At 44.1% G+C, this 27,336-nt stretch overlaps 1 protein-coding gene across 1 annotated transcript in view; it reads right to left on the bottom strand.

Annotated features, from left to right (window-relative positions):
- Positions 1–27,336, bottom strand: part of SORL1 (sortilin related receptor 1) — a 187,750-nt gene that overhangs the window by 19,011 nt on the left and 141,403 nt on the right. The window contains 13 exon segments of the mRNA XM_017863726.1: positions 2,283–2,467; positions 4,825–4,921; positions 6,471–6,553; positions 9,472–9,544; positions 10,348–10,452; positions 10,669–10,781; positions 12,052–12,221; positions 12,382–12,508; positions 13,163–13,294; positions 20,623–20,772; positions 25,268–25,423; positions 26,252–26,386; positions 27,042–27,173. Of these exon segments, the coding sequence (XP_017719215.1) occupies positions 2,283–2,467; positions 4,825–4,921; positions 6,471–6,553; positions 9,472–9,544; positions 10,348–10,452; positions 10,669–10,781; positions 12,052–12,221; positions 12,382–12,508; positions 13,163–13,294; positions 20,623–20,772; positions 25,268–25,423; positions 26,252–26,386; positions 27,042–27,173 (1,658 nt within the window).

Below are 27,336 nucleotides of genomic sequence, written 5' to 3'. Positions count from 1 at the left end.
GGCTGGAGTGCAGTGGCCGGATCTCGGCTCACTGCAAGCTCCGCCTCCTGGGTTTACGCCATTCTCCTGCCTCAGCCTCCCGAGTAGCTGGGACTACAGGCGCTCACCACCTCGCCCGGCTAGTTTTTTTGTATTTTTAGTAGAGACGGGGTTTCACCGTGTTAGCCAGGATGGTCTCGATCTCCTGACCTCGTGATCCGCCCGTCTCGGCCTCCCAAAGTGCTGGGATTACAGGCTTGAGCCACCGCACCCGGCCCACAATCTTTTATCTTAACCTAAACATTTCCTTTCTGTTGATCTCAGGTCTTCAGACAAACTCAACCAGATGACAACCAGAAAATGTTTAAATTTACCTATAGCCTGGAGCCCCACCTTCCTCGTGCACACTTTGAGTTGTCCTGTCTTTCTGGATCAAACCAGTGTATTTTCTAAATGTATTCGATTAAAGTCTCATGCCTCCCTAAAATGTGTAAAACCAAGCTGCATCCCGGCCACCTTGGGCACATGTTCTCAGGACCTCCTAAGGGCTGTGTCACGGGCCATGGTCACTCATATTTGGCTCAGAATAAATATTTTCATATATTTTACAGAGTTTGACTCTTTTTTTTTTTTTGATAGCTGAAAAAGGACAGACAGGAGAGCACAGACAGAGAAAGAGGAAGGGAAACTCTGAAGATGGTGATCGCCTGGGAGGATGTAGGAAAGAGAAGCGCTGAGGGATTCAAAGGAATCCCAAAGCAAATGCAAATGGAGCTGCAAAGCATGAGGTGGGAGTAGGCCAAGTGGGGGCTTAGAGTACAGAGGAGGGCAAGACTGGTGACTGCCCTGGATGGGGTGTCTCTGGAGAGGAAAGGGGTCCACAGAGCTATAGCAGCCAAGGGATGAGAGGTTCCCCACATGCACAGTTACAATGGCACTTCTCACAGTAGACAGGAAAACCATGAGAGCTATCAGGGTCCTCAGTGAACTAAAGAGGGGCAGAAACAGAGAGCTTCCTACAGGTGATCTCATTTGCACTCTCATCTCTGAAAGCCACCTTTAGTGTGACCAGTACATGAGCTGGGATGAGGTGCAGGAAGGCTCCTCCAACTTCATGCACACTTAGAGACCCTTAATCAAGTCAGGCTTCAGTGTTCTGTGCAATTGCCCTACTCTGGACAGATAGTTGGGGGTGATGAGGCAGTCACGTGCTGCAGGGTATATAAATGGAAAGAAAGGGTGCTTTGTGAGTAGACTCAACTTCCAGGTAAAAGAGAGCTCCGGGGATGGGTCAGGGCTTCTCATCACTGTCCCTGCCTCAGCATCAGGTGCTGGGACATACAAAAGAGCAGAGGCTGCCAAATTAGCCAGACTTGAACTGAAACTCAGTCTACTGCTTGTGAGAGCTTTAACTCTAGCAAGTTACTTAGCCTCACTGAGCCTTAGTTTCCTCGCTGGCAAAATGGGAATATTTACCCACAGAACCAATGAAAGGAATAAGGGGGAACATGGGTTTATCGGGTTTTGTACTGTTCCTGGCACATACTGGCTGCTCAGTAAACTTTAACTTCTCCTTCCTTCTTCTTCACTGATTTTATAGACAATTACTTGCAAACTTTGGTTATTTCCCTATAAATCAGCCCTGTGCCAAATGCACACTGAAGATATCCTCAGAAGACCAGACCTAGGCTAGTTCCTCCGCTCATCACTAAGGATTTACTAATTCCTGATTATAAATTTACTTCTATATGCTTTTCCATTGAGAAAATCCAGAAAACAATCCTTCCCTTCAAGGAACTTACAAACTAGTTAGGAAGATAAGAGTAACAGACAGAAATTATCAAATAGGGTAAGGCTGTATTTAATGAAATATCACGCTATCTGGAACCAACTATAAATATAGTAGGAGTTCATAGGGAAAGAGATCAACTATAGAAGGGAGGATTTTCTTGCATAGCAGGAGGAGGGAAGGACTCCAAGGAGGAGAAAGGGCATAAGCCAAGTACAGAGAGGCAAGAGGGGGATGAATGTGCCAAGAGCCTTGGGACGGTCGACCTAAAAGCAAAGGGGACACACTGGGGAGGAGAGGAAAGCAAAACACTAGACTCAAAAAGGAGCACAGATCTGATCATAGTGAATCATAATGCACATACGAAAACAAAGGAAAAAGAAAGGCCTATCTCCAAGTGCAGCAGGGACACTGGAACATTCGCAAAAGACAGAAAAGCCCTGGAGTTGTGTGGTGGCACAGCATTAGGAGACAGTCCACACGCACTTTGTGATGGTCATTCTGGCTGACTCACCACATTCCGGGGGCCGGTCCAGGTACATTCCACTGCAGTCTGGTTGATGGCTTTGGCCTTGAGGCTAGGTGCAGGTGGGCGAACCCCTCTGGTCATGACATGCTCAAATGCCAGAGGGCTATCCCCCAAGTCAGTCTTGGCCCAGGCAGAAATCTCATAGGACGTATGAGCTGTCAGATTGCCAACTGTGAAAACAGGAAAAGGAGATTCCAGGAGGAAGCTGGGGGTGTGAGTCGAGAATGTGTCTTGGTACACGCACTTTCTAAAAAAATAGTAATCTCTCAATTTAAATGAGTTCCATGTACTGTAGGACTGTCATTAGATGACAAATTCATTCAACATTGATGCACTGATGACGACTGTATATAACACATGGCACAGGCACTGGGTAATTTCCTTAAAGCTGCCCATCCACGGATATGGGTTGGTACAATGCTCCTGGAAGCCATCTGGCCTTGTATAACAAGAACCTTGAAAATCATACCCTTCAATCCAGTTATCCTATGAAGTCAGAGAAAGACTCGAAAGTGTGTTTAATAAGGATTCACATTACAGTGTTACAATAGGAAAAAACTGAATGTAATTTGGTTGTCCACTAACAGTGTAATAATTAAATAATGTGCGTTCCATGAACTACTGTGCAGGCACTAAAAGTTGTTTCAAAAATATTTGATGACACTGGAAAATTCTCACAATTGTATGTTAAGTAAAAGGGCGGGATATAATACTATATATGGCATTATTCTGATTTTATAAAAAAGACATAGTGATCAATCCACGGAAAAATATATTAGAATACATTTGAAATGTAAAAGTGAAATTACAGGCAATTTTAATTTTCATTACACTCTTTTGTTCTCTCAACAAATATGTATCTCCCTTTCTAATCAGAGAAAGACTAAAGGAAAGCCGGGCGCGTGGCTATGCCTGTAATCCCAGAACTTTGGGAGGCTGAGGCAGGTGGATCACGAGGTCAGGAGATCGAGACCATCCTGGCTAACACGGTGAAACCCGTCCCTGTACTAAAAATACAAAAAATTAGTTGGCGTGTGGGGGCCCTGTAGTCCCCAGTTACTCGGGAGGCTGAGGCAGGAGAATGGCGTGAACCTGCAGGAGGTGGGAGCTTGCGTGAGCCGAGATCCGTGCCACTGCACTCCAGCCTGGGCGCAGAGCAAGACCTCCATCTCAAATAAATAAAATAAATAAAGTAAATATAATAAATCACATAAATAAATAAATAAATAAATAAATAAATAAATAAAACTAAAAGAAAAGTGAGAAGGGGGAGGCTATGCTAACAGGATAGCCTTTGGAATCAGAAAGACTGGGGTTTAAGGCCTGACTCTATACTTTGTGGTTGTATAACCTTGGATAAAATATTTAAACTCTCTATTTCCTTGTTGGTGAGATAGAGAAAAAAATAACAGCACTTACAGCAGCTGCTGGCTTACAGGGAGAAAAAAAGAAAATGCTTATGAAGTGCTTGGCACAATGCCTAGCATGGCACTAGCCCTAACAGATTTCAGACAACAGCTAGTTAAGACTTCTGCTCCTGACTCTGCCAGTTTCTACTGGGGCAACACTGAGGCCATGAGATCATAGGCTTTGGAGTTAGAAAGATGTGGGTTCCAGTCCTGGCTCTGCCACCATCTGAGAGTATGACTTATTCTTTCGACTTCAGTTTTGCCTCTGTAAAGCAGGCATATCTCATGGAATTATACTTGGGGTTATGTAAATAATATGCATAGAATGCCTATGTAAATGCCTGCACATGGTAGGTGCTCCATGTGCAAGAGTACCAATAACAACCTCCTCAGGCACCTTGTAGACGTCCAGTTAAAAAAAAAAGTAACGATAGAACATTTGTAGTCTCTATTTTATAAGGCTGTGACAAGGACTAAATAAAAACATGACTGAAAGTACTTCACGCCTAGAAGACGGAGACAGGAAGAAACTCCTAAGTCATTCTCAACAATCACGGGCAGCTTTTGCCACTTAGAAATAAATTAAAATCCATCCTGTAGCACGTGTTTAGATAGAGGAATTGTAGCTGAGACTTGCTGCTGGTACATATGTAACAAGGACTGGACCACTCCTCCTTTACTTTTTGTTCATTCCTCCAGGCAACATATATTTACTGAACGCCAGTTATGAATTAGGCCTTCTGCTGTCTCTCATTAGCAACGGAATAGAAAAGAGAGACAGGAAACTGTCTACATCTAAGAACTCTTTATTTTGGAAATCAAAACTCATCTGCAGAGAATTAGTCTTGCCTCTGTCCAATTTTCCTCCTCATGGCCCCCAACTTCCACTAAGGGTCATGAGGTTGAAGGAGGGCTTGAGAGGCCGCTGAGTGAATCCCTCTGCCTAGGATCAGCAGCACACTTACAGGATCCTCAATGCACAAGAACCTGTCAACGCAGAACAGCTTCCACAGAATACCTCCCATTCCCTGGCACCCCCAATCAAGCTCTATGGCGGGAAGGCGTCGGTCCAGCCTTACTCCTTCTTGCTCACACACTGACCAGCACCAGCCTGTTACCTTTGTGTGACAATATGCTTCCTCGGAAGTTCAAAGTTCTCCTCTCTTGCTTGTGGGTATCAAACGCCCAGAAAAGGTTCACCACATAGCCATTCACCTGCCAAGAACCAAGAAGCATGTTAGATGAACAGCTAGTCATGCGGCACACCAAATACAAAAGGCAGGATTAAAAATGCACCTCTTTTCTGCTGTTTCTTTGGGTATCTCACTTCTTACACTGAACAGGTTGTTTTTTAAAATTTTTAAACAGGTTCTATTTGTGCTACCATCAGCTAATATTTAGTTATACTCTACCTACTTTTAAAAACAAACAGCAGACCATGTTTAATTTATAAATTCGATGCAACAAAAAAGTGAATGAAGAATAAAATAATAATAAACAATCAATAAAGGTCGAAAGAGGAAACTTTGGAAAGATAATTAGGCTATGGAAATTAAGGATAAATCCTTGCAGTCAAGGCCAGGAGGCCAATCCACCCAAAACAGGCTGGTTAGATCTCATTGTCTAACTACAGAAAATACATCCACCCATCAGGGAAGACTACCTTTTCCAAGTCCTGGGCTCATAAAAGGATTTGATCTAAAGATCTTTAAATATGGGACAACAAACAAACAAAAATTTTCAAGATCAAAGACTACAAGACAAGAACCACATAAGGCCATTTCTTTTCTTTTTTTCTTTTTTTTTTTTTGAGACAGAGTCTCACTCTGTTGCCCAAGCTGGACTGCAGTGGCATGATCTTGACTCACTGCAGCCTCCATCTCCCAGGCTCAAGCAATTCTCCTGCCCCAGCCTCCAAGTAGCTGGGATTACAGGCATGCACCACCACACCCGGCTAATTTTTGTATTTTTGGTAGAGACGGGTTTCACCATGTTGGCCAGGCTGGTCTCAAACTCCCGACCTCAGGTGATCCATCTGCCTCAGCCTCCCAAAGTGCTGGGATTACAGGCATGAGCCACCATGCCCGGCCAAGATCATTTCTTATATCAACTCATTCTGAAGCTAAGGGCATGATACTAAATGGTAGTTAAGTAAATGACACAAGGACTCTGAAGGCTGCTTGTCTCAACACAACTTCATCAATGGAGAGGCTGTGAGGAGGGACAGATAAGAAGGAACACTATGGAAAGTGGATCTCAGCTTGAGGAACCACATGGGCACAGATAACAATGGTGAAGTCGGCTATGCAGAGGGCCAACAGAAGCGAGGGCGGTGCTGGAAGAGGAAGATCTTAGGTGGATGGAAAGTGAATATGTTTCCAAGGTATCCAACTCTCCCACAAGAAGGTTGTTCTTCCACTGTGAGTGCCTCAGCATTAGCGCTTAGCACCAGGAAATCCAATAAAGCTGAAAATTACAGGGCATACATACTCTGTTAACACCAACTCTTTATTTGCACTGTAGCTGTGAACCATTTAATTATATGGTTAAGGAAAAAAAGGCACCAGGCTGAGGCAGAATAATTACATGCAAAGACTCAAGTTGTTCTTCGTGGAGGGAAGGAACCACCTAGTTCTGGTATTTTAACTTCACTAGATCTAGCCGTTCGTTTTGTTTTCGTTTTGTCAGTCTCACTGTGCTATGTTCTTTCAGTTCCCATACAAAATAAAGCCCCACCCATGCTGGCTTGAAATTCCCACATTACCTTGATATCACTCTCCATGGTCAGGGTGAAGCTTAGATAATTTTCACCATAGCTGTCAATGTGGATATCTGGTCGTGGGATCACTGAAAACAAAAAGGAATTCAAAAACAGAAGCCACGTGATGAAAAGCGAGGAAGGCAGGATTTAACAGTTTTCAACTCAACGGACAAAGCCATCTTTCAGTCGGGGAAGAAAGGGTATTTCTTTGGCAGTGTTCCTCATCTATCTTTTTTACCACTGTTTTCCTGAAGCTAAGGTTGGTCCACAGTTGCTTGGTGAACACAAAACTATCTTGGCTCAGTCAGCTATCCTGGCAATTAGGTCAGGCAGAAAAGTTCCATTTTGTAAAGGTCCCAAAACAGCCCAGCTTCAGCCTCGTTCTTAAAGGCACAGGGATCATTCACTGCGAGTGGCGTCGCACTTGGTACTAACGATGTCCCACCAGTCTCAAGTCCTTTTGGAAGGCTGACAATGGGGTAAATCATAAATGGCAGACGTGCGTGTAGCAAAATGGAAAGAATGTGGCCTCTGGAATCTGGCAAACTCGAGTGAGGAGGACAGATACAAATTCCTGTTCTGGTAGCTGTGTAACCTGGGCAAGTTACTTACCTTCCTGGAGCGGAGAGACGTTATCTGCATTTCACAGAGCTGGGAAGGTTAACTAAAATAATGTAGGTATGGTGCCTAGCACTCAACTGATACTCTCTTTCTCTTCCTTTCCAATATAGCCTCACATATGACCAACTAAACAACTAGAAACCAACTGGTGCTCTCAAAAAGACCGGAGCTCAAGCTGAGAGTTAATGGGCCAAGGAGAAGTGGCCAAGGAAAGGACCCCTCTCACTTCAACCAGTGAGCACCATGCTTGTCCTCTGGAAGGTCTTCCCACCAGAAGGCTGACAGTGCTTGGCCCAGCATGATCTAAAAGAGCTCAACGGATCAATATGATCAGAAAATATTATTTAAATGACAACTTGCATATTAGACTCTCTGCACATATGCCCCTTCTATAGACTGGGCAAGAGAGACTCAAAGGAACAGATAAGATTTGGTGGCAAAAGAGATGTGTTAAACTCTGAAGAGGTCTGTTCAGATGATCAATCACATAATAAAACTCGACTTCAGAAAAATTCAATAACCGGAAGAAGAAAGGATATTGGAAGCTTCAGGCGGCCAACACAGAACAAAACAGTGTGGATGCTGCATATGGGAAAGCTGACTTGAATTATAATCATGGCAGCCACAGACAAGTCACAATCCACTCCAAACCCCAGTTTCCTCAGCTACACAATGAGGATAAGGATACTTATCTCACAGGATTCATAAGGATTAATAAGAGACCAATTCATGAGCAGCAACAGCACGGTGCTAGTGTATAAGAAGTGCTCAGGGAATGGTGGCTTTTCTCATTGTCATTACAAATCCACTATGTTCACCAATTAACCTGGCATGTCTGGCTGATGCCTCTGCTGTCTTTGTCCTTCATCTTAAAATATTATTATGATACCAGGTCACAGATATTTTACAACAAACACTTTGTGGATGTGGCACACAACTGCCTTCTGTATAAATCCTAGCCCAAATATATGCAAGGAGCCGAGATTCATCCAAATCACAGAAAAGAAGTTAAAGAGAAGCAACCACCCACTGAGATTTTCAAATGCGGTTGTGACTTGTGCCTTTGGAATTCAAGGTACATGTTTTTGGTTGATCTTCCAACATCCTTTCTTCTTGGTATGTGTGGTCAGTGTTTTGAAACAGACTTTGTAGAGAGAAGTCATAAAGCAATAAAAATTCTAGGAGAGTGTGAATTCAGCAGGCTTTCTGGAATACCTGCAAGCATTCAGCTCCGAAGACCATCTGCTGGCACTATGTTTGACCGCCTTGGGCCCTGATCTCAAAGGCTCCAGATTTTAGAGGGGACTAGATAGTGACTCTCCATGACCCAGAGCCTATTCCTCACAGGCTTAGGTTAAAGTAAAATCTTCCAGTCCTGTTGCACGCCACAGTGTCCACCCAGTTTTAATACCTGGAAATCCAGAAATGCAAGTCCCCAGTGCCAAGGCTAAGGTTGGGAAAACCACTCTGGAAAATGAGTTGTAGTCCATCCCCCAAAGTATGCCAGAACCCTTCATTTAACTGGTTCGATTCACTCATTCATCAATTACTTCCTTAGTCTCTACTAGATGCCCGTGATAGAGTAGAGAAAAACAGACCAGATCTCTGCCCTCATGAGGCACTCGTGCAAGATGCTGAGCCCGCCACCCCCGGCAAGCAGGGCGGTCCAGTAGGCCGCATGTGTCTCAGCCCAGAGAGAAGCGTGGAGCACAGTGGTTAAGAGCACAGGCTTTGGAGTCAGGTAGATCAGGTTCCAGTGCCAGCTCTGTCACTTACTGATTGTGTGTCCTGGGGCGAGTGACATAACCTCATTCCAGTTCCTTATGTTTTTTTGTAGTTGTTCTGACCATTCAATTAGATGAGCTGATGTACGCAAAGCAGTGAACACTCTAGAGTGTCCTGCCCTTGGCAAGCCATCAGTTATTACTAATATCAGCTCTAGTACAAGATAAAAAACCACCTACACACAGTTTGCCAGTGCCACTGGGAGAATAACAAGACTCAGCATGGTGCTTTCTTTAAAACACCATAAATGAACATGCACAAAATCATCTTCGGCTTTGGCGAGAAGGAAGGACTCCTTCTATTTTAGATATTGTGACTACTCACAAAGGGCTGGGCACGATGACCTTTGGAAATCCCTTTGTATGTCTGCATTAGAAGAAATGCTCAGTTCTAGGAGGAAAAACACACTCCGTCACCCCAAAAAGACTGTGTATCTAAAGCACTACAGAGACACCCAGAAATGTGCATGTGCTGGGAAGAAGGAATTTGTGTGACGTTTTTCTAACCTACGCTTCTCCATTTTCCAGTCATACTGAAAGTCATTTGAAAGGGTTTCTATAATATTTTCTCTAAATCTGCAAAGGCTGGGATCATTTACCTTTTCCTTTTATGGTGGTAATGCATTTAGAATCGCTCCAGTTTCCTATTCCACGACTAGTCACCGCAGCCACCTTTTCAAATCAGAGGGGGAATTAGTATGAAATAAAGGCAATACACCACACAGCAAGAATACCGAATGAGTTAAAGGGCTGAGATTTTGGCAGTGAGGGTGGAAAAATTTTATACAGAGTGATCCAGAATATTCAGAGGCGCCAGCATCTGAAATAAGAGGACAAGATACCCAAGGGAAGGAGCTTGGGTAAAGGGCATTATGACAGCCCTAAGATCAGGAAACGTCTATTGATCGACAAATATCAAGGTTCTTCTAAAGGGCAGGTGTATGGGGGGGGGGTGTTCATAAATAGACACATATATAAAAAGGGTGCTGACAGAATGATCAGTGTGAGAGTCACGAATGTGTACACTTAATGGTCTTAGCAAACATGTTTTACACAAAATCTCTTTCTGCTAGAAATACTAAAAATATATTTCATAAGAACCTCACAAAATCAGTGTCGAAAGACTACTTATCATAGCTCTGCATCATCCTGCAGCTAAAGATAAGCAGAGAAGAGCTGAGTGCAAAAGTACAGGAGCTGGAAAGCTAGCAGAATTTCGGAGTTAAAAGCAGGGGAAGCTGCATTCCCATAAACGCCCCGTTATCGACAGAAACTCTGACGTCAAGCTCTCTGTGGCGTCCATTTAAGAGACTGAAAGAAACTCTGAGCTCCCCCGTCCCAGGACAAGAAGTTGGGTATTTTGCAGATGACTAATACGCATCTCATAAAGGTGAGTAGAGAGTTCTCACAAAATAGCAGCAATTTCGCTCAGTTCTAAGACTGCGTGGATGGCTGGAATGGACGGCGACACTCACTCTGACGGTGTATAGAGTGTTGACCAGTAAGTTCTTGATTTCTGTAAAGTTACTAGCAGCCCTCTGGGAGGCCCACATCTTGGAACCACTCCTGCTATACTCTACCTAAAGTGAGAAGAAAAAAAAATGTGAGGAAAGGGAACCAACGGTCCAGGGCATCCTAATACCTTGCAAGGAGGTGGGAGGAGAGAAAAGAAGGTGAGGAGCAGAATGGTTCATCACCTACAAAACTATACCAAATCAACCCCTACTCATACAGAACACCCAGAAATCTCCTAGCTCCCCCAACACACATACGGCCAACTCCTGGAAGATACTTACAATGTACTCACGGATGAGGCCATGGGTGTGGATCGGAGGAGCCCAGTGGCCTACAATCACACCTTCTGCTTCCCTGGGGAGTGACAGCTGGAGATTTTGAGGGGCATCTGGCACTAGAAAAAGAGTCAACTCAAGGTTAAAACCCATCTGCCTAGTGGCCAACCAGAGGAATTTTCCTGGGCTTAGAACAAGGACAAGAAAGACTCCACAGCCGGCACTGAGACTATCCACTAGAAAGGCTGCTAGCTTGGTCTTCACACTGCCAAGACACTTTTCCTCTTCTTCCAAAAAGCAAGGTGTGCCGTCCACACATCACATCATGGCTTAGTTGAGTGTGTGGTAAATTTGTGGCTCATAAGGCCTGCAGGATAGAACCACTTGGGCAGGCTGAGTCACCACTGACCCTATGAATTCAATGCTCAGATCTTAATTGTCAATGACAGCACCTGCTGCCTCTGCTTCTTGTACAACAAAAACAAAGTACTGTGGGCATGACTACCAAAAAATAAGACTAATTTTGTAACATCACAGAATTTCTATATCCAAATGAATGTGATCATCTTCAAAGCAGGCTCCTTAATGAGTTTAGTGCTAGCATATTCAAGATACTTTAGGCAATGGAAAAAGATGACATTCAAGCAGACAGTTGCTCATGTCAACTACTTGGAAGTAGGGAGGAGGTGAGGAACTCTCTTAGACACATAAATTTGGTAAATTTCTTAAAAACTTAGCCACAAAGCCAGGCGCAGTGGCTAACATCTGTAATCCTAACATTTTGGGAGGCTGAAGCAGGTGGATTGCTTGAGCTAAGTAGTTCAAGACCAGCCTGGGTAACATGGCAAAACCCCATCTCTACAAAAATATAAAAAGTTAGCTGAGCATGGTGGCACACACCTATAGTCCCAGCTATGCGAGAGGCTGAGGCGGGAGAAGCACCTGTGCCTGGGGAGACTGAGGTGGTGAGCAGTGATTGCGCCTCCACCGCACTCCAGTCTGGGTGCCAGAGTGAGACCTTGTCTCCAAAAAGAAAAAAAAAAACTTAGCCACAAAATTGCTGATATGCCTCATATTTTAATGACGATGACCTCCCAAGTACCAAGTACTAGGAAATATCTAGAGAAGGAAGGTAGAGGTAGAAACTAGATAAAAAATGCAAGAGGACAATGGTGGAGAGAATCTTAAATTAAGGTACAAGAACAGTCTCTGATGCAGTAAGGAGAAGAGATGTTTGACAGCTCTCGCAAGACTAAAAGCTTAGCCACAATACTTCTGTACATGTGAGGCACACGTGTGTTCCCACATTCCTGAGAATACTCGGAAAGACGCTCACAAAACCCCACCTGAGGTCTTACACACGCCATAAAAATTAACTGAAACACTTACATCCCTCCGGGGTCCTCAGGGTCACAAAGTCATTGGTGTTGTGTGCCTTGCTGAGACACTGAACTTGTACTTTAACCTGATACGTGGTATCTGGTTTCAAGACTTTTAATACAGTGTTTGTCTTATTGCTGTGGGTCTCCAGAGTCTTCCATATGCTCTCTCCAACCACCCTGGCCCAAAAAAATAAAGATACTGTCACACTGGAGCAGCATGGGGGGCTGAGATGTCTGACTCAGTTAAGAACATGGTGCATGCCACTAGAGAGCTTTCAGAGCATCCTGGGACAATGAAGACATCATTTTCATCTCCCGTGGCAAAGACAGGACCCACCTGTAGTAGACACTATATACACAAGAAGCAGAGGGCATTTTTTTGGGCCGCATCCAGGTCAAAGTCACATCCCCAGAGAAGTCAGCTGTCCACTGAAGATTCTGTACTTTGTACACAGTCAACTCATCTAGAGAGATAAAGGAGAAAAAGTCAAAAAAAATTACATCTAGGCTGGGCATGGTGGCTCACACCTGTAATCCTAGCACTTTGGGAGGCTGAGGCGGGCAGACTGCCTGAGCTCAGGAGTTCGAGACCAGCCTGGGCAACATGGCTAAACCCCATTTCTACTGAAAATACAGAAAAAAAAAAAAAGTTAGATCTTACAAATCCTTAGATTTCAGAGGACCCCAGCTTTTAAACAGAACTACCGTGATCTAGATTATCAGGAGGTCATAATCATTATCTGAAAAGAAATCTCAGAAAATGTAGTTGAAACCTCCCTATACAATCCCTCCTAGGGTCTCTTGAGATAAGAACAGAGTTAATTCCACCAGCAGATTGAGACTGAGAGTCATGACGTATGGGCACGAGGTGGAGAGTCCATAAAAAAAAAAAAATCCGAGACCAGCATTTCACTAACAGGGAGGACACAGCTGCACGTTATATCAGACTCTGGCCAAGGCTCACCTCACTTGGGGCTCCAAAACTAGGCACAAATCTGTTTCATCCTCAGATTGAGGAACAGTTCAAAAAGGTCCTAGCTCGAGATCTACACGGGAGGGGCCCTGGGGTAAGCGAGCCTCCCAGCCCAGCCCAGCCCAGCCCATGGGCCGGCACTCACCATTGCAGGCCTTCTCGTCGCTCTCGTCTGAGCAGTCCAGGAAGCCGTCGCAGCGCTCCGAGAGCACAATGCAGGCCTCCCCATCCTCGCACTGGAACTCCCTGCTCATGCAAGTCAAGGTGCTGCGTGTGGCTGAAACACAGACAGGCTTCTTAAACCCACGGGGAGGGGCCGTATGGTACTAAAGGCTGGGCCCAGGTTTATTCGGGTTTAGGAAAAGTACTAATAGGTTTCTGCTTCAAAATACTGCTTCATTCTGGAATGACCAGTGGTGGAATCTACACCGGCACTGAGGTGCCATCTAATCTAACATTAACAATTGGAATCTGCATTCAGGAAGAGGGAGCCCTTTGGAGTCAAACAAACTAGAGTTTAAACCCTAGATCTGCGTGAGTTTGAGCAAACCACTTAACATCACCCAAGTTCAGTTCCCCTATAAAAAACGGAAGTAACAATTCCATCGCTGTCGTGTCTACAAGGATCTAATGGGATCACACACCTGGAATAGTGCCTAGCTCCTGGCCAGCATCAACAAACTGTAGCTATTACTCTACAGTACTATTATTCTGCTACTATTATTGGTTTGCAATCTAGAAAGAGGAGCTGATTTCTGGTTTGAGTAATAGAAATAATAATGAGATGAATCTCAACAACATTAAGAGGCATGCATACTTTATGTAGTATTTTAAGTTGTTTGGCTTTTCAAAGTACTTTCATGGAAAATGAAACAATGCAAATAATGAGCATTGGTAAGTTAAGGGTTACTCAATTGTATGGCTAGGATATTGACCAAAATGTGGTGTGCTCTCCAGTTCTGAAAGTAGATTTAAACTGCATGGGAGGCTCTAAAAAGAAAGCAATCACCAAAAAATTGCAAATCCTCCTGAAAAGAGAAAAGGTGAGAACGGCTATAGACAGCAAATCTGCTATGCAGGCTGTGTACCTGGGTGGTACAAATCTGCTATGTACCTGGGTGAGCCCAGGAACAGTAATTTGAGGCCCTCCTTATACAGATTCACACCTGCCTGCCCAGTCCTGGACAAGGAAGGGCTACATTAGAAATCCAATGCCACCAGTGATGAGGGTCTAAAATCAATCTTGCTCCTCCAAGTCAAACAGGTCTACATCCTAATCCCTGGAACCTGTAATATGTTACCTTATGTAACAAAGCAACTTTGCAGGTGTGATTAGATTAAGGACCCGGAAGTAGGAGAGTTCAGCCTGGATTATCCAGGTAGGCTCTGTCTAATGACCTGGGTCCTTAAAAGCAGAGACCCTTTTCTGGTTGTGGTGAGAGAAAGAGAGAAAACAGAAGAAAGGTGAGAGACATGCAACATCACTGGCTTTGAAAATGGGGAAATTACAACAGACAAAAGGAGGCCGAACATGAGTGGCTCCATTCTGCTCCCCGCACCCTGCCCCCTGCCCGTGGTGACATCTTGTAGGTTAACGGCCTCTGCTTATCTCGGCACAGCAGGTAGACCAAGCTAACTATGGAAGGAATTTTGTTTATAGTTTAATTTTAAAGCAACGATGATAATAGTCCCTTCCTGAAACTAACCCCTGAGGAAATAAGGAGTGTGTTCACACAAGTAACAAGGTTATGTTAAAGGTGATATGAGCATTGTGACCTGAGCAAGGAAGCTTCATCCGCCCCACCTCAGACCCAGGCATGTGGCCATGGGTCACCTCTTGACCTCGACCCCCTCCCTCTTCCCCTTTCTGCTAACATAAACAACCACACTTCGAGACGTAGGTAAAGAAACTGGATAATGTTCCCACGAGAGCAACAAGGATGCTCAAGAGGAATGGATAAAGGATCCAGGGATATTTTCCTAGAGATGAAAAGATACAAGGATGGGGGAGGTGTTGAAAAGACGTGCAGACTCTAACAAGTGTTCTCCACTGATGAGTTTTCATGAGAAAGAAGAATTAAGACTTCTTTGCACGAGTCTCCAGGATGGAGGTACAGACTTTAGTTCACTACTTATTAAAAAACAATTCTGATACAGAAATTGTCAACAGGAGAAGGGAACTATCAAAACCACTTATAAGGCTTTTCACCAACTATAATCCCCCAATCTCCAGGAAGATCACTGCATTTCAGAATTCTATTATATACTGAGATGTAATTGGTTTGCCATGGCGGGGGGAAGCTTGTAACAAACAAACGTGTATTCAAGAATTAAAGAAAGGTTTGAGAACCACTACTGTAATAGTCTCAGAAGCCCAAGATGGAATTCATCCATCCAGTGAACATTCACGGAGGTCCTACCATGACTCAGGCACTGCTCCATATGTTAAGAGTATGGGGATATGTGGAACAGATGAACGATCTGCCCTCATGGAGCTTATCTTCTATTGAGAGAGACTGCAAACAATTAATCTGATCAGGTTACGCCATTTTTTATAGGATTGCCAGGGAGAGACTCTGTTCAGAGCGGATTATTTTGAAAAATACCAAAACCCTCATCACAGAAGTATTCCACTGGGTAACAATGTGATAAAATACAATCAAACAACAGCTAAGCAGTAGAGCTGAGGACATTGGAGGTTTCTTTATAAAGTGTGTCTCAAAATTTTAAGAGCAAAAAAGCATGGGCTTTAGACTCTGGAAATAAGCTGGGTGCGGTAGTGTGCACCTGTAATCCCAGCTACTTGGGGAGGCTGGATTGCTTGAGTCCAGGAGTCTGAGACCAGCCTGGGAACATAACCAGACCCTGTTTCTTAAAAAAAAAAAAAAAAAAAAAAAAAATCTGGGAATAAGGTTGTCATTGATCTCTGAAAATTCTTACACTGATAATGAAACAGATGATTAACAGGCACTTAGAACAGAACTTAGTAGCCTTCAGGGGACAGCTTCTCTAAAAAGAATCACACCACACTCATTTCATTTTTAGATAAGGTTATCAAATTATTGTTGGAAAAAAACTGTGGATATAACACATCTTGATTTTAAGACCCTTAACTAGGCAACATCCCTGTGAATAAGCCAGATTGGAAACAGGCTGAAAACACGGATTTCAAGAATGCCAATTAATGAATTAGTATCACCCAGGAGGGAGGTCCCATTTCTTTTCTCTTTCTTAATTATCTCCAATGTTCATCTTATTATGTGGTTGCTTATTCGGCTCAGACGTTCCCACTGTTATTTTGGTGAGTGTGGGGCCAACCTGTCCCCGTTGGTTTAACACTCTAGGAGTCCACTTTGTTCATTCCTTTAATGTAAGGGCAGAATGGTACACGAATCCCTATTCGGTTCATCTGTGTTGGTTTTGGTGTATTCTTCCCTGTTGAGAACTTTCAACATGGCTTTCAACCTAAATAAATAACCCAGTCTGGTACTGGCTAGATGATGCTCTTGGAACCTTAATTCTTCTATCTCAGCAAAGGAGATAATACCAAAATCACAGTTATTTTGAGAATTAAGTGGAATGAATACATGATTTGCCTGAGAATAATGAATAGCACATTAAAACCCACCACCAACGTTTAGCTTCCCTTGATAAATCCTGAGTGTTTTGCCAGAAAATAAGCTATCGGGGCAACTTTGTATTATTTGCAAGTATGACAGGCATTGCCTTCCAAGTTTTCATCTGGTCATTAAAGAAGATAGGACCACTTTAGAAAGCATCAGAAAATATTACCACAGCGAATAGAGCAAAGCAGAAGCAGCCTGAAAAAGACCATTTATGATAAAGCAAAGCGAAAAACAGAACAGCCAAAATGCAAGAAAGTAAACAGGCATAACAACGGAAGAAGTATGTAAGGCGATAGAATGAGAAACAAGAATCTTTTAAGGCTTATCAAAGGCTGCCACATCCTGCTAAACACAGAACTTAAAAAAAAAAAAGTACACAGCAGGAAAATTAATTATATTGAAGACAAACTCTATCAGTGAATCTAAACACTTAATTGTATGAACTTGCATTAACATTGAAAGAAAATGACAAAGCTCAACCTTATAATTGATAGACATGACAAAGAAATGAGAAAGAGATGTAATATGGAAATGTTAACCAAGGAGATTAAAATATCCCTCAACATCTGAATTTATTTGGTTTACTTTTTAATTTATGTGACAGAGTTTCACTCTTGTTGCCCAGGCTGGAGTGCAGTGGCCAGATCTCAGCTCACTGCAACCTCTGCCTCCTGGGTTCAAGCGATTCTCCTACCTCAGCCTCCCAAACAGCTAGGATGACAGGCATGTGCCGCCACGCCCAGCCAATTTTGCATTTTTAGTAGAGATGGGGTTTCTCCATATTGGTCAGGCTGGTCTCAAACTCCCGACCTCAGGTGATCCACCTGCCTCGGCCTCCCAAAGTGCTGGGATTCCAGGCGTGAGCCACCGCGCCTGGTCTATTTGGTTTATTTTTATAGATTTATGTATTTACGTCTATGGATTTATATGCAAGTATCAAGAGATATCAAATTATCTTAATCTTTTTGGTTCTTGGGTTCCAGATAACAAGGGGCATGTTCTGGACGGAGAGAAATCCATCCCCAAAATGGATCTGAAACTGCTCAATTCCCGAGTTCCAACAGGAATAGTTTAGTAATGAAAGATTCCTTACAATCTTCCTAAACTAAAATAAACAAATAAATAAATAAACGAAACAAAAAGAAATCACCTTACCTTAGAAACCGAAGAATTAGAAAGACTCAAAGGCTGTTTCTTGAAAAAAAAGAACCCTAGGTAGCAACGTATCCAATTCCTTGACTTTTAGTCAAAGAAAAGACCCTTCAGGCAGCTGAGACAAAAGCAAAAGTGACATTCCCAGAGATGAAAGGATGCAGGAGCGATGGGGGTCCCGGGACCCCTGCCGAAAACCAAGTGTTAGGAGAAAACCTATGCATGGTGGAAATAAATTAGTTTCATATTTCAAGTTAAGGACTTGGCCAAGATGATTTTTTCTCTCAACTCAGAGCACATCAAGGCCTAGAATGAAATTCGTCTCCAAAAGTCCATCACTGTAGAGATCATCATAAGGAACAACAAACGTGTGAAAATTGGCAAAGGCTCATTCCAACGGGCAAGTGAAGGACACGTGCACGGACAATTAATGCAGTAAAATGAAAAGGAAGACAACAATGCCCCAGTTTCTGACCTTCCCTTTTCACTTTCTACCAGGATGACTTGCACTACCTCAGACGCTAATGTCAATCAACGAACCCACCATCGTGCCTAGCCCCACCCAGGGAAAGCTGTGACTCCTCATCCTCAGCATCCCCCGCATAGCTGGTGGCATCAGCTTTCACTGTCATCCTGGGGGAAACCCTCATTCTTCCTTTTTCCTAATCACCACTGCCAAAAAAACCTCACTGGATGCTGTTAATAGTACCTCCAATATACTAAGAGGTCACTCTCCCTTTTTCACCTTTACAGTCCCATCAAATAAGCCTCCTAATGGGCACCCAGCTTCCAATCTCACCTCAGCCTTCTTCTAACCCATTCCCCACGTGATGAAGTCCAAGTGATCTAAGATATAAAAACCCCATCTCTGAAATCTTCAATGGCTCCCTAGGACCAGCAAAATAAACTCTAAGCACAGGGGTCGCCCTATCCACCTCAGGCCTACCTCTCTGCACTCACCTTTGTCCCACTCACAACCACTCTACAGGTCTGTTTTCCTATGCCTCTGAGCCTTGAACTATACATGCTGTCCCCTGTGTCTAGGATGCCCATCATCTGCCACCTTGTCCCACCGTTGTCCAGTCACCATCAATGGGGCTGCCTCTCCTGGCCTGTCTCCACCTCTCCAGGAAGCTGGCCCACCTGTGAACTATGCCAGTTCCTTGGATCACTTCTGCTACTGCCTACACCACACTGTAGGATAGCTGCTGACTTGATGACCCTCCCACTAGAATCTGTATTGCCAGTCACCAGGCATGGTGGCTTAGGCCTGTAATCCCAGCACTTTGGGAGGTCAAGGTGGACAGATCACTTGAGGTCAGGAGTTCAAGACCAGCCTGGCCAACATGGCAAAACGCTGTCTGTACTGAAAATACAAAAATTAGCCAGGCATAGTAGTGCATGCCTGTAATCCCAGCTACTCGGGAGGCTGAGGCAAGAGAATCACTTCAGCTCAAAAGGCGGAAGCTGCAGTGAGCTGAGATCCCAGGCTTGGGTTCCCGAGCATTTCCTCCACCATTGCTCTTGATTCAGTGGTCTGAGGTGAGATCACCAAATTCACATTTCTTATACGTACTTCCACATGATCCTGCTAAGTCCCATAAATTTTATAAATACTGAATGAGAGGAATTAAGAGATGACTAACCTCCACCTCAGATTCTATTCCATCTCTAAATGGTAAGATTCGGTAGGGTTCCAAGTGAGGCTTAGTTTGTCATTGGTTGAAGAAGTCATTATTTTAAGATTAAAAAAAAATGGGACCAGAACAGGGATCAAAGTGGAGGAACTGAGACATTTGCTGCTTAGGGTTAGGGCTTGGCGGCAGGGTGCCTCTCAGCAGAGAGTGAGAGGAGCTTCCTCTACATTCACCAGGGCAGGAATCAGGCAAGCATGGACGAAGCCCTATCCTGGCAAGGAAGGGAGTGTGACTGGCTAGGACATCTGTTGTCTGCAGCCAGCAGGAGACTGGATGGAGGGGAGGACTGCAAAGCTGGGATCCCTGAGCCAGAGCAGCACCCAACCATCAAGGAGGCAGGCTGGTGAGAGGCTGCATAAGCACCGTTCCAGCCATGCCCTCCCTAGTCCACTACAGTAGGACAGACCAGCCAGCGGTGGCATTAGTGTGTGGCCAGGGACTGAAAAGCGCTGACTGGTCACATGAGGATAACACTTGCAGAAGCCAGTGTCTCCCTCCATCACTTACTCCAAAGATCCTCCCTGGGTACATCAGAGGACCGAACACCAGGACCCACTGTGTTTGAAAACTACCAACTCCAAACCTGTAGAGAATGCATGCATCACTTCACCCTGGGTTCAGATGGCCTTGCGATTACTCCCCATGTGGCTCAGCACACTATCTCACCAACCATAATTACCCTAAAGGCTAAGAATGAATTTTCTTAATGGGGAGCTAGAGGCAAACCCTCTAACAACATGGCCTCTATGCCCAGTAAGGGCTCACTAAATACTTCCAGAAGAATGAATGCACATACAGAAGAGTTGTGGCTTTCCCCATGGGTGTTTTTAAAGAGTTAAATATGCTTATGAAACCTATCTAAAATATTTATTTTAGTCATTCAGAAAGTATTTTTATTGGACACGCTCCTGGTATTTAAAACGCAGTCAACTTATTAAAAAGAAAGTGACTAACGCAACGGAATGGGTGCACGTGGCAAAGCTCTTGTGGAGAATGCAGTAAGAGCATGGTTATGCAAAAGTACACAGACTCACACAGGCGTGTGCTGATCCAGAAATGAAGCAGAAGCACTGGAACTGCGCTGTCTGCAGAAATGTGCCCAGGGGGTGAAGGGCTTTCTGACTACTCACGGCAATTGGCCTCATCCCGGCCATCCTGGCAATCTCGGTGGCCGTCACAGCGCTTCCAGTTGGGAATACACTTCTTTGGTTGGTGGCATTCGAATTCAAATCGGTCACATCGCCCAAGTTGGGTGGGAGTGGAGGCAGCAGTGACATTTGCTAAAATAAAAGATTTTAAAGTTCACTTTTAGTATTGAGGGAGCTGGCCAATAACAGCAACCAATCAATATGCTAGGAGATTACGGTGCTTTAGAAATTATAGTGGGAACCTGAAGACAAATGCAAGTTCCAGATAGAGAGCTCAGTAGATACAGACATCTAATGTTGCTTCCTCACAGGATCCCACTAAAGCCACAGCCAAGAGATTGTTTTCAAAGACCTAAATCCGTAAGGACATGGATAATGAGATTTGGGAGCTGGAAAGCAGACAGACAGCGGTATGTGACTAAAGAGGCCAGCGAAGGCTGCATCCTACCCTAAGCCGTCACACGAGAAAGCTCAGAACCAATCAGATCAACAACACACAGTCCTCCAAAAGCTCAGAAACTGGTATCTCCCAACCAGAAGTGAAGAAGGAGGAGTTAAAATAAGGAAACTGACTGAACGATGTTTAAGATGCAGCTACATTTCCTATATCCCCTCCTATCAGTCCCACCAGACAACCGATCCATAGTCACCCCAGTAGAAGAATGGAGGGTTGTTTTTTGGAGAGGGTAAAAACAGAGAGTTGTGTAGATAGGCGTAGTTGAGAGCAAGTATATCCCACTGATAAAAGGGGGATTAAACCTACATATGGGAGCCCCAGTCCTCTTCTCCGAGGATCCTAGCAATAAGATACTTATTGTCCAGGCAGGAAATCTAATAATCTTCTCTGGGGAAAATGACCAGCTTCAGAGACTAACCCTGAAGTAACCGAGATTCAGAGCTCCCCCATGGTTCCCAGCCATGAACCTCGAAGTTGACAAGCCCACCCATGTGCTCAGAATGACTTAGCAGTGCTCTAGTCCCCAGCCTTAAACATAAGCAGAGCAGCAACCAAGGACTAGCTGAGAAAAAGCTTTGACGGGAAAGGCAGAAAGCCAAACAGAGCCCCCAACCCCTAAAAAGGCCATTTGGAGGAAATACAGGCTTTGCAAGAAAAAAACTTCAGAAACAAATGCCCTTAATATGTTCAGAAAGAAAGAATATATATTTGTCCATGAAAACAAAACAAAACAAAACAGGAAACCATAAAAAGGGACAGTGGTAAAATGGAAAAGCTCTCAAAGTTAAAACCATGACAACAAAATGAAAACTCAGCAAAAGTTGAAATATAAAGTTGAGTAAATCTCCTAGCAAGTTGGGGGTGGGGGGGAAGGGAATGTTAAAAAATATAAAAGATTTTTAAAAAATAAGGAAGAAGACCAGATCAGAAGACAACATATGAATGACAAGAGTTCCAGGAAATAAGAGAAAATAGAGAGGGAAATATCATTAATAAAATTTCAAGAAAATTCCTTGAACTAAAATATATAAACTTCCATAATCAAAAAGTGTGCAAGTGTCTACTACGTTGGATGGAAAGGGTCTCACAGCAAAGCGCATCATTGTGAAATTTTAAAACACTGGTGCCAAAGGGAAGATTCTACAAGCTTCTAGAGGATTAAAACAGGTCACATGAAAAAAAAAAAAAAAAAAAAAATCAGAATCAAAATGGCTTTTGGATTTCCCAAAAGCTGCTTGAAGGCAGTAGAACAAAACCTTCAAAATTCTGAAGGAAAATTACTTACAATCGAGCATGCCAAACCCAGCCCAACTATCAATTAAGTCTGAAGACAGAATTAAAACACTTTAAGACAAGCAAGACCTCACACAGGCCTCCCACATGCATTTTCTCAGGCATTTTCCAGAAAATGTGCTCTACCAAAACATGGGATTAAACTAAAAAGAGAAAAACTGGGACACAGAAAACAGGAGTTCCAACAGGAGATGGAGGTAAAAGCGAATACTGAGGATGATGATAGTGCAACGTCCTAGAAGGCAGTTGTGCCCCAGGTATACAGGGCAACTAGTACACACCAGAGCAGCAAAATTCAAGAGACAAACACGTGAGAGCTGTTATCACAGTGTCCTTGGCCACTGCATCATCATATTCACCTGACAAGGCTACTGAAGGATGCACTCCACCCAAACAAGGGAGTAAACTAAGAAAAAGCAAAACACAAGATCCAGGAAACAAGGAATCTAAACTGGGAGAAAGGCAAAGAGAATTCTAAGGAGGCCATGAAAATTCCAGCATAACAGGCACACAGGAGGACTACAGAACAATCTGTCCAGAAAGGAGAATCCAAGTTGTTAGAAGGAATATCTCCAAGAGAAAAGCTGAACCTGATACATCCCTGGACATGTTGACCTGTGGAAAGTTATCCTGAGTGGTGACTGAAAGGTAGAAAGCATTGGCAAATGGTACAAAACAACCTAAGCAAACAAATGGAAAAAAGCAATTATTAACTTTAGGATATTGTGCCTATTCTATAGTTTTAATTGAATTTTCAAAAGGGCTTTCCCTAAATCCCAGAACCACTCTGCAGAAACACAAGGTACATGGAGACAGGTGATAAAAAATAAAAAGGGGGAGAAAGTCAGGCCAAGGCAAATCATGTCACTTATTCCTGGACAATAAGGGAGGCACCAGAGGGCTTCAATACTGGGGAGGACATGATCGTTCATCAGTATGGGCCTTATCAGAAGAAAAACTGAAAGGGGGAGAAATATGAGGCTGATAAACCAGTTAGGAGAGTTCTACACTAAACAAAGAAGATCCAAGAGCTACAGACAACAACGAGTTTAAATCTGTCCCAGCACTGCACACAAAAAAGAAAGCACAAAAGCTGAATAGGATATACAAACAGAGATCTGCTCAATGGATTAGTCAGAATTTGCTAGAGTCTATTAATGTCCTGGTCAAAGTTTTAATAAGAAAAGACAACTTGGAGAGGATAATCAAGTTATTCAATAAATACGTAGGCCTGGAGGGGAAAGGACAGACACTAAGTTTTGTTTCGTTTTTTACAATTCATTTTAATTTGAGAAGCATTTAGGGGATACTGACTATTTGCCAATCATTGTAGGAGACACAGAGCAGGATTCAAAGTAGTAGATGGCATGATCCCCAAACAGGAAATCCACGTAATGGCTATGGAAGCAAAGATCAACACACATGAAATAATTAGGAAGCAATATAGAGCAGATCCTAGTTAAGAAGCAAAAGGTCAATGGGTAAGTTAAATAAGACTGGAAAAGAGATGGAAATCAGTTAAAGGAATCAGTGAAAGCTCCATAGAGGTGGAACTTGAAAGGAGAATAATGCCCTATTTGTTCAAAGCAGAAATCCCAAACTTTAGTGAACCTAAGAATCATATGGGGATCTCCTGGGCTCCACCCAAAAATTCTCATTCTATGTTTTTTTCTAAACACCCCAGGCGATTCCATTAGGGTGGTCTTTGCACCATATTTTGAGAAGTTCTGATGATATTAACACATCAAGGTCTCTTTTGCTATAAAATCCATGCCTCTGTTTGCACTGATGGACGGTGGGTTTCAAGTGATAACGAAAGTAGGAAGACGAGGTTGAGGGTACAGGAGTTTCTGCTGAGGGCAAAACCTTGCTGCAGGTGCACAGGCAGGAAAGAAGCAAGTCTGTCTGGAGAAGGTGAGGAACCTAGCTTGGCTGAGGTAAGGAATCCAGGGAGTCAAGGAGGAGTCAGCTCATAGAGGGCCTGAAAAATAGAAATTGTCAAAAATTGAGCTTCTAGACAGGAGAACAAGAGGAAACTCAATATGGCAAAAAGACCACCCTAGTAAAACCATCATTTTCAGAATGTTTTATAAAAAAACATAGAATCAGAATTTCTGGTTGGAACCCAGGAGATCTCTCTATGATTTAGCTTCACTCAAGTTTGGGATTTTGATGTTTTTAAACAAGGAAGCAATGGAATGAACATGGTCACAGAAGAAAGGAAACGATCACGCAAAGCATGCAAAAAATTATTTGTTCTCCTATTATAACTGAGTTTGAAGCAGACTCCTGTTTAGGAAAGAAGACAGGATCCTTACCTCTGTTCTGCCTGCAGTTAAGAGCACGCACGAGAAGGGGTTTCAAGGTCTACCCCCGCCTCCAACAACATAGTGACTACAGACCTTCAGCTGCCTCTTTGAGTTTAGCCACTAGATGGCAGTGCTTACCCTTCTTTCAGTTGGACAGGCCAGCCAACTAGCAAGTGGAATGGGGCTCTCTCCCCTGAGAGTTTAATACACACACAAAAAGTGTCGCATTAATTCCAATTTGTACTTTCCCACTAAGAAGGCAGCAAAGGTGGCACAACCACAGCCTGGGTGGAAATCAGGGTGGCTGGCCTCTTGCAGGAAGGTCAGAGGCCAGTTATAGAGGATGAGATGCTCCCATTCCAATTTCCTATGTGTCTGTGATCCAGGGAGATATGCTAGAAATCAGCCTTCCCTGGAGGTGCACCATTAGTGACAGGCAACCTGGCCACACAGCGGAGTCCCAGACAGCAAGGCATGAGGCCCAGTTGGGTTTTGCCCAGAGCACACCCCCAGAAGGTCCTTTCCACAACAGCAGGTACCACAGCAGAGGACCTGGGCCAGAACTCACCAAGCGAGGGGCAGGCTTCCTCATCTGAGCCATCTGCACAATCTCGGTACCCGTCGCACACCCAGGTGTCCATCACACAGGTCCCACTGCTGCAGCGGTAGTAATTGGGCAGACACGTGGAGGGCCCAGGAGTCGAGAAGGGAAGAATATGTGAATCTGAGAAAAACACCAAGCAAGGAAACCCAGGACATTAGAAGCAGCTTGATCTTAGACCAAGTGTGTCCCAAACCTAGTGCGGATGTCCCAGTTTTAGCTGTACCTGCTGAGGGAGGCCAGTGCCAGGCACAGCTCTGAGCAGTGGCTAATCTAGAAATCATGTATAACAGGTTGTCAGAAAAGGCGATATTCTTTTCCCTTTTGGGGAGTAGATTTCCCTTACTATATTTGATTTGGGCTAATACTCAGATACGTTTGCTTTCGCAGGGGCTGGTGGAAGAAACAGGTGGCTGAGGAGCCACAGGGTGGCTAAGAGAATTCCTACTGAGGTGAAGCATTGTTTTCTAGTTAATTCAACCTCAACTACCCCACGACCTGGTTCAGAGATGAGAATGCCAGAAACGAAAGGGGCAAGTCTGCATTCCACATGAGTGCTCCTCAAATGCATGGTGGAGCACACAGGACCTGGGGGCTTATTAGCATATGCAGATTCTGACTCTGTAGGTCTGGGGTGAGGTCAGAGATTCTGCATTGCTAACAAGCTCCAAGGAGATGCAGATGCTACTGGTTGCAAACCACACTGTGAGTAGGAAGGCTCTAGACTTCTCACTCTGCCCTGAAAATACAGAATAAACAGCCTGAAAATAGGAGACACCAACCATACTTATTTCAAAATGAGAAAGAGGATTAGAAAAAATTTGAGTCACTATTCTCACAAAAATATGCCCCCCAAAACACGGAATAAGCCAGGCACATCCTGCATAGCTGGTGGAACTATTCTGGTGTGCCTTGGTTATGGGGCTGACCCAGGACCCTGGGGCCTCTTACCTCCACAATCCTTCTCATCAGTCCAGTCCCCACAGTCATTCTCCCTGTCGCATTTCCATCTGTTGGGGATGCAGTGGCCATTCTCACACCGGAACTGGAAGTAGCGGGAGCAGTTTGGGGCTTCTGTGGGGTTTTCTGCGGAGATCAACCATGTCATCAGTCGCTTCCCCCGCACCAGTGTGAACACGGGGCTCCAACTCTATGCATCCTCCTCCAGACCCAAGTTCCTGGGCAACCCGCACTTCCCACCCATAGAGAGACAAGGCAGCTTCATGGACCCAGTGGGCAACAAAAAATATACCTACGAACTATACAAAACCCCATCTTCCCAGCCCCTAACCCATGTTCCTCTGATCTATACTATGATATCCTGAGAATCATCACCTGAATTTTAATTTTGACATTTCACTAAAGGAATAAAACAACTATTGATGGTAAGGCAATGGTGACAATAACTATTACACAGTGGCCTGTCACTTTTAGGGGGAGGTCACTCCATAATATTTACCATAATTCCTTATCTACCTACCATCTTCCTTATACATAATGTGGTCTTCCCAACTGCAGAAAGGAAAGGAGATCAAATAAACTTTTCCCTAGCACCTGCTGGGTGCCAGCTGCCCACTTCAAGACTCAACACCTCGTGTGAGGATTCAGGAACTGACAGCAACTGCTGCTGAGCTAGGGGAAGGTCAAGTCTGCAGTGGGGGTGTCGGTGAGTGTCCCTGTAACTGCAGGCATCACTGTAACTAGAGGATTAGGATGCGAGGAGGCAGATCTGACATCTTACCACAGTTGGCTTCATCAGAATAATCGCCGCAATCATCCATCCCGTCACATTTCCAAATCAAACTGATGCACACTCCATTCTGACACTGGAAACCGAACTCATCACAAACCTTGTGGAACTCAGGATCTTGGGCTACAGAGGAAACAAACATCCATGAAGTCTGGGAACTTCCAGGCTGAGGGGTCGAAGCAGCAGTGCTGCTCAGAAGCAAGGGGGAACAGCAGTGAGTCCTGGCAAGGGACTGTCTGGCTAAAACATACCTTGAAAGCAAAAGCCAAACCTAATCTAAACAGAG

This window comes from Rhinopithecus bieti, unplaced genomic scaffold (genome assembly GCF_001698545.2).
Source record: "Rhinopithecus bieti isolate Rb0 unplaced genomic scaffold, ASM169854v2 scaffold_70802, whole genome shotgun sequence".
Lineage (NCBI taxonomy): Eukaryota > Metazoa > Chordata > Mammalia > Primates > Cercopithecidae > Rhinopithecus > Rhinopithecus bieti.
Note: the sequence above shows the minus strand (reverse complement) of the source record. Positions and strands in the feature narration are given on the sequence as shown.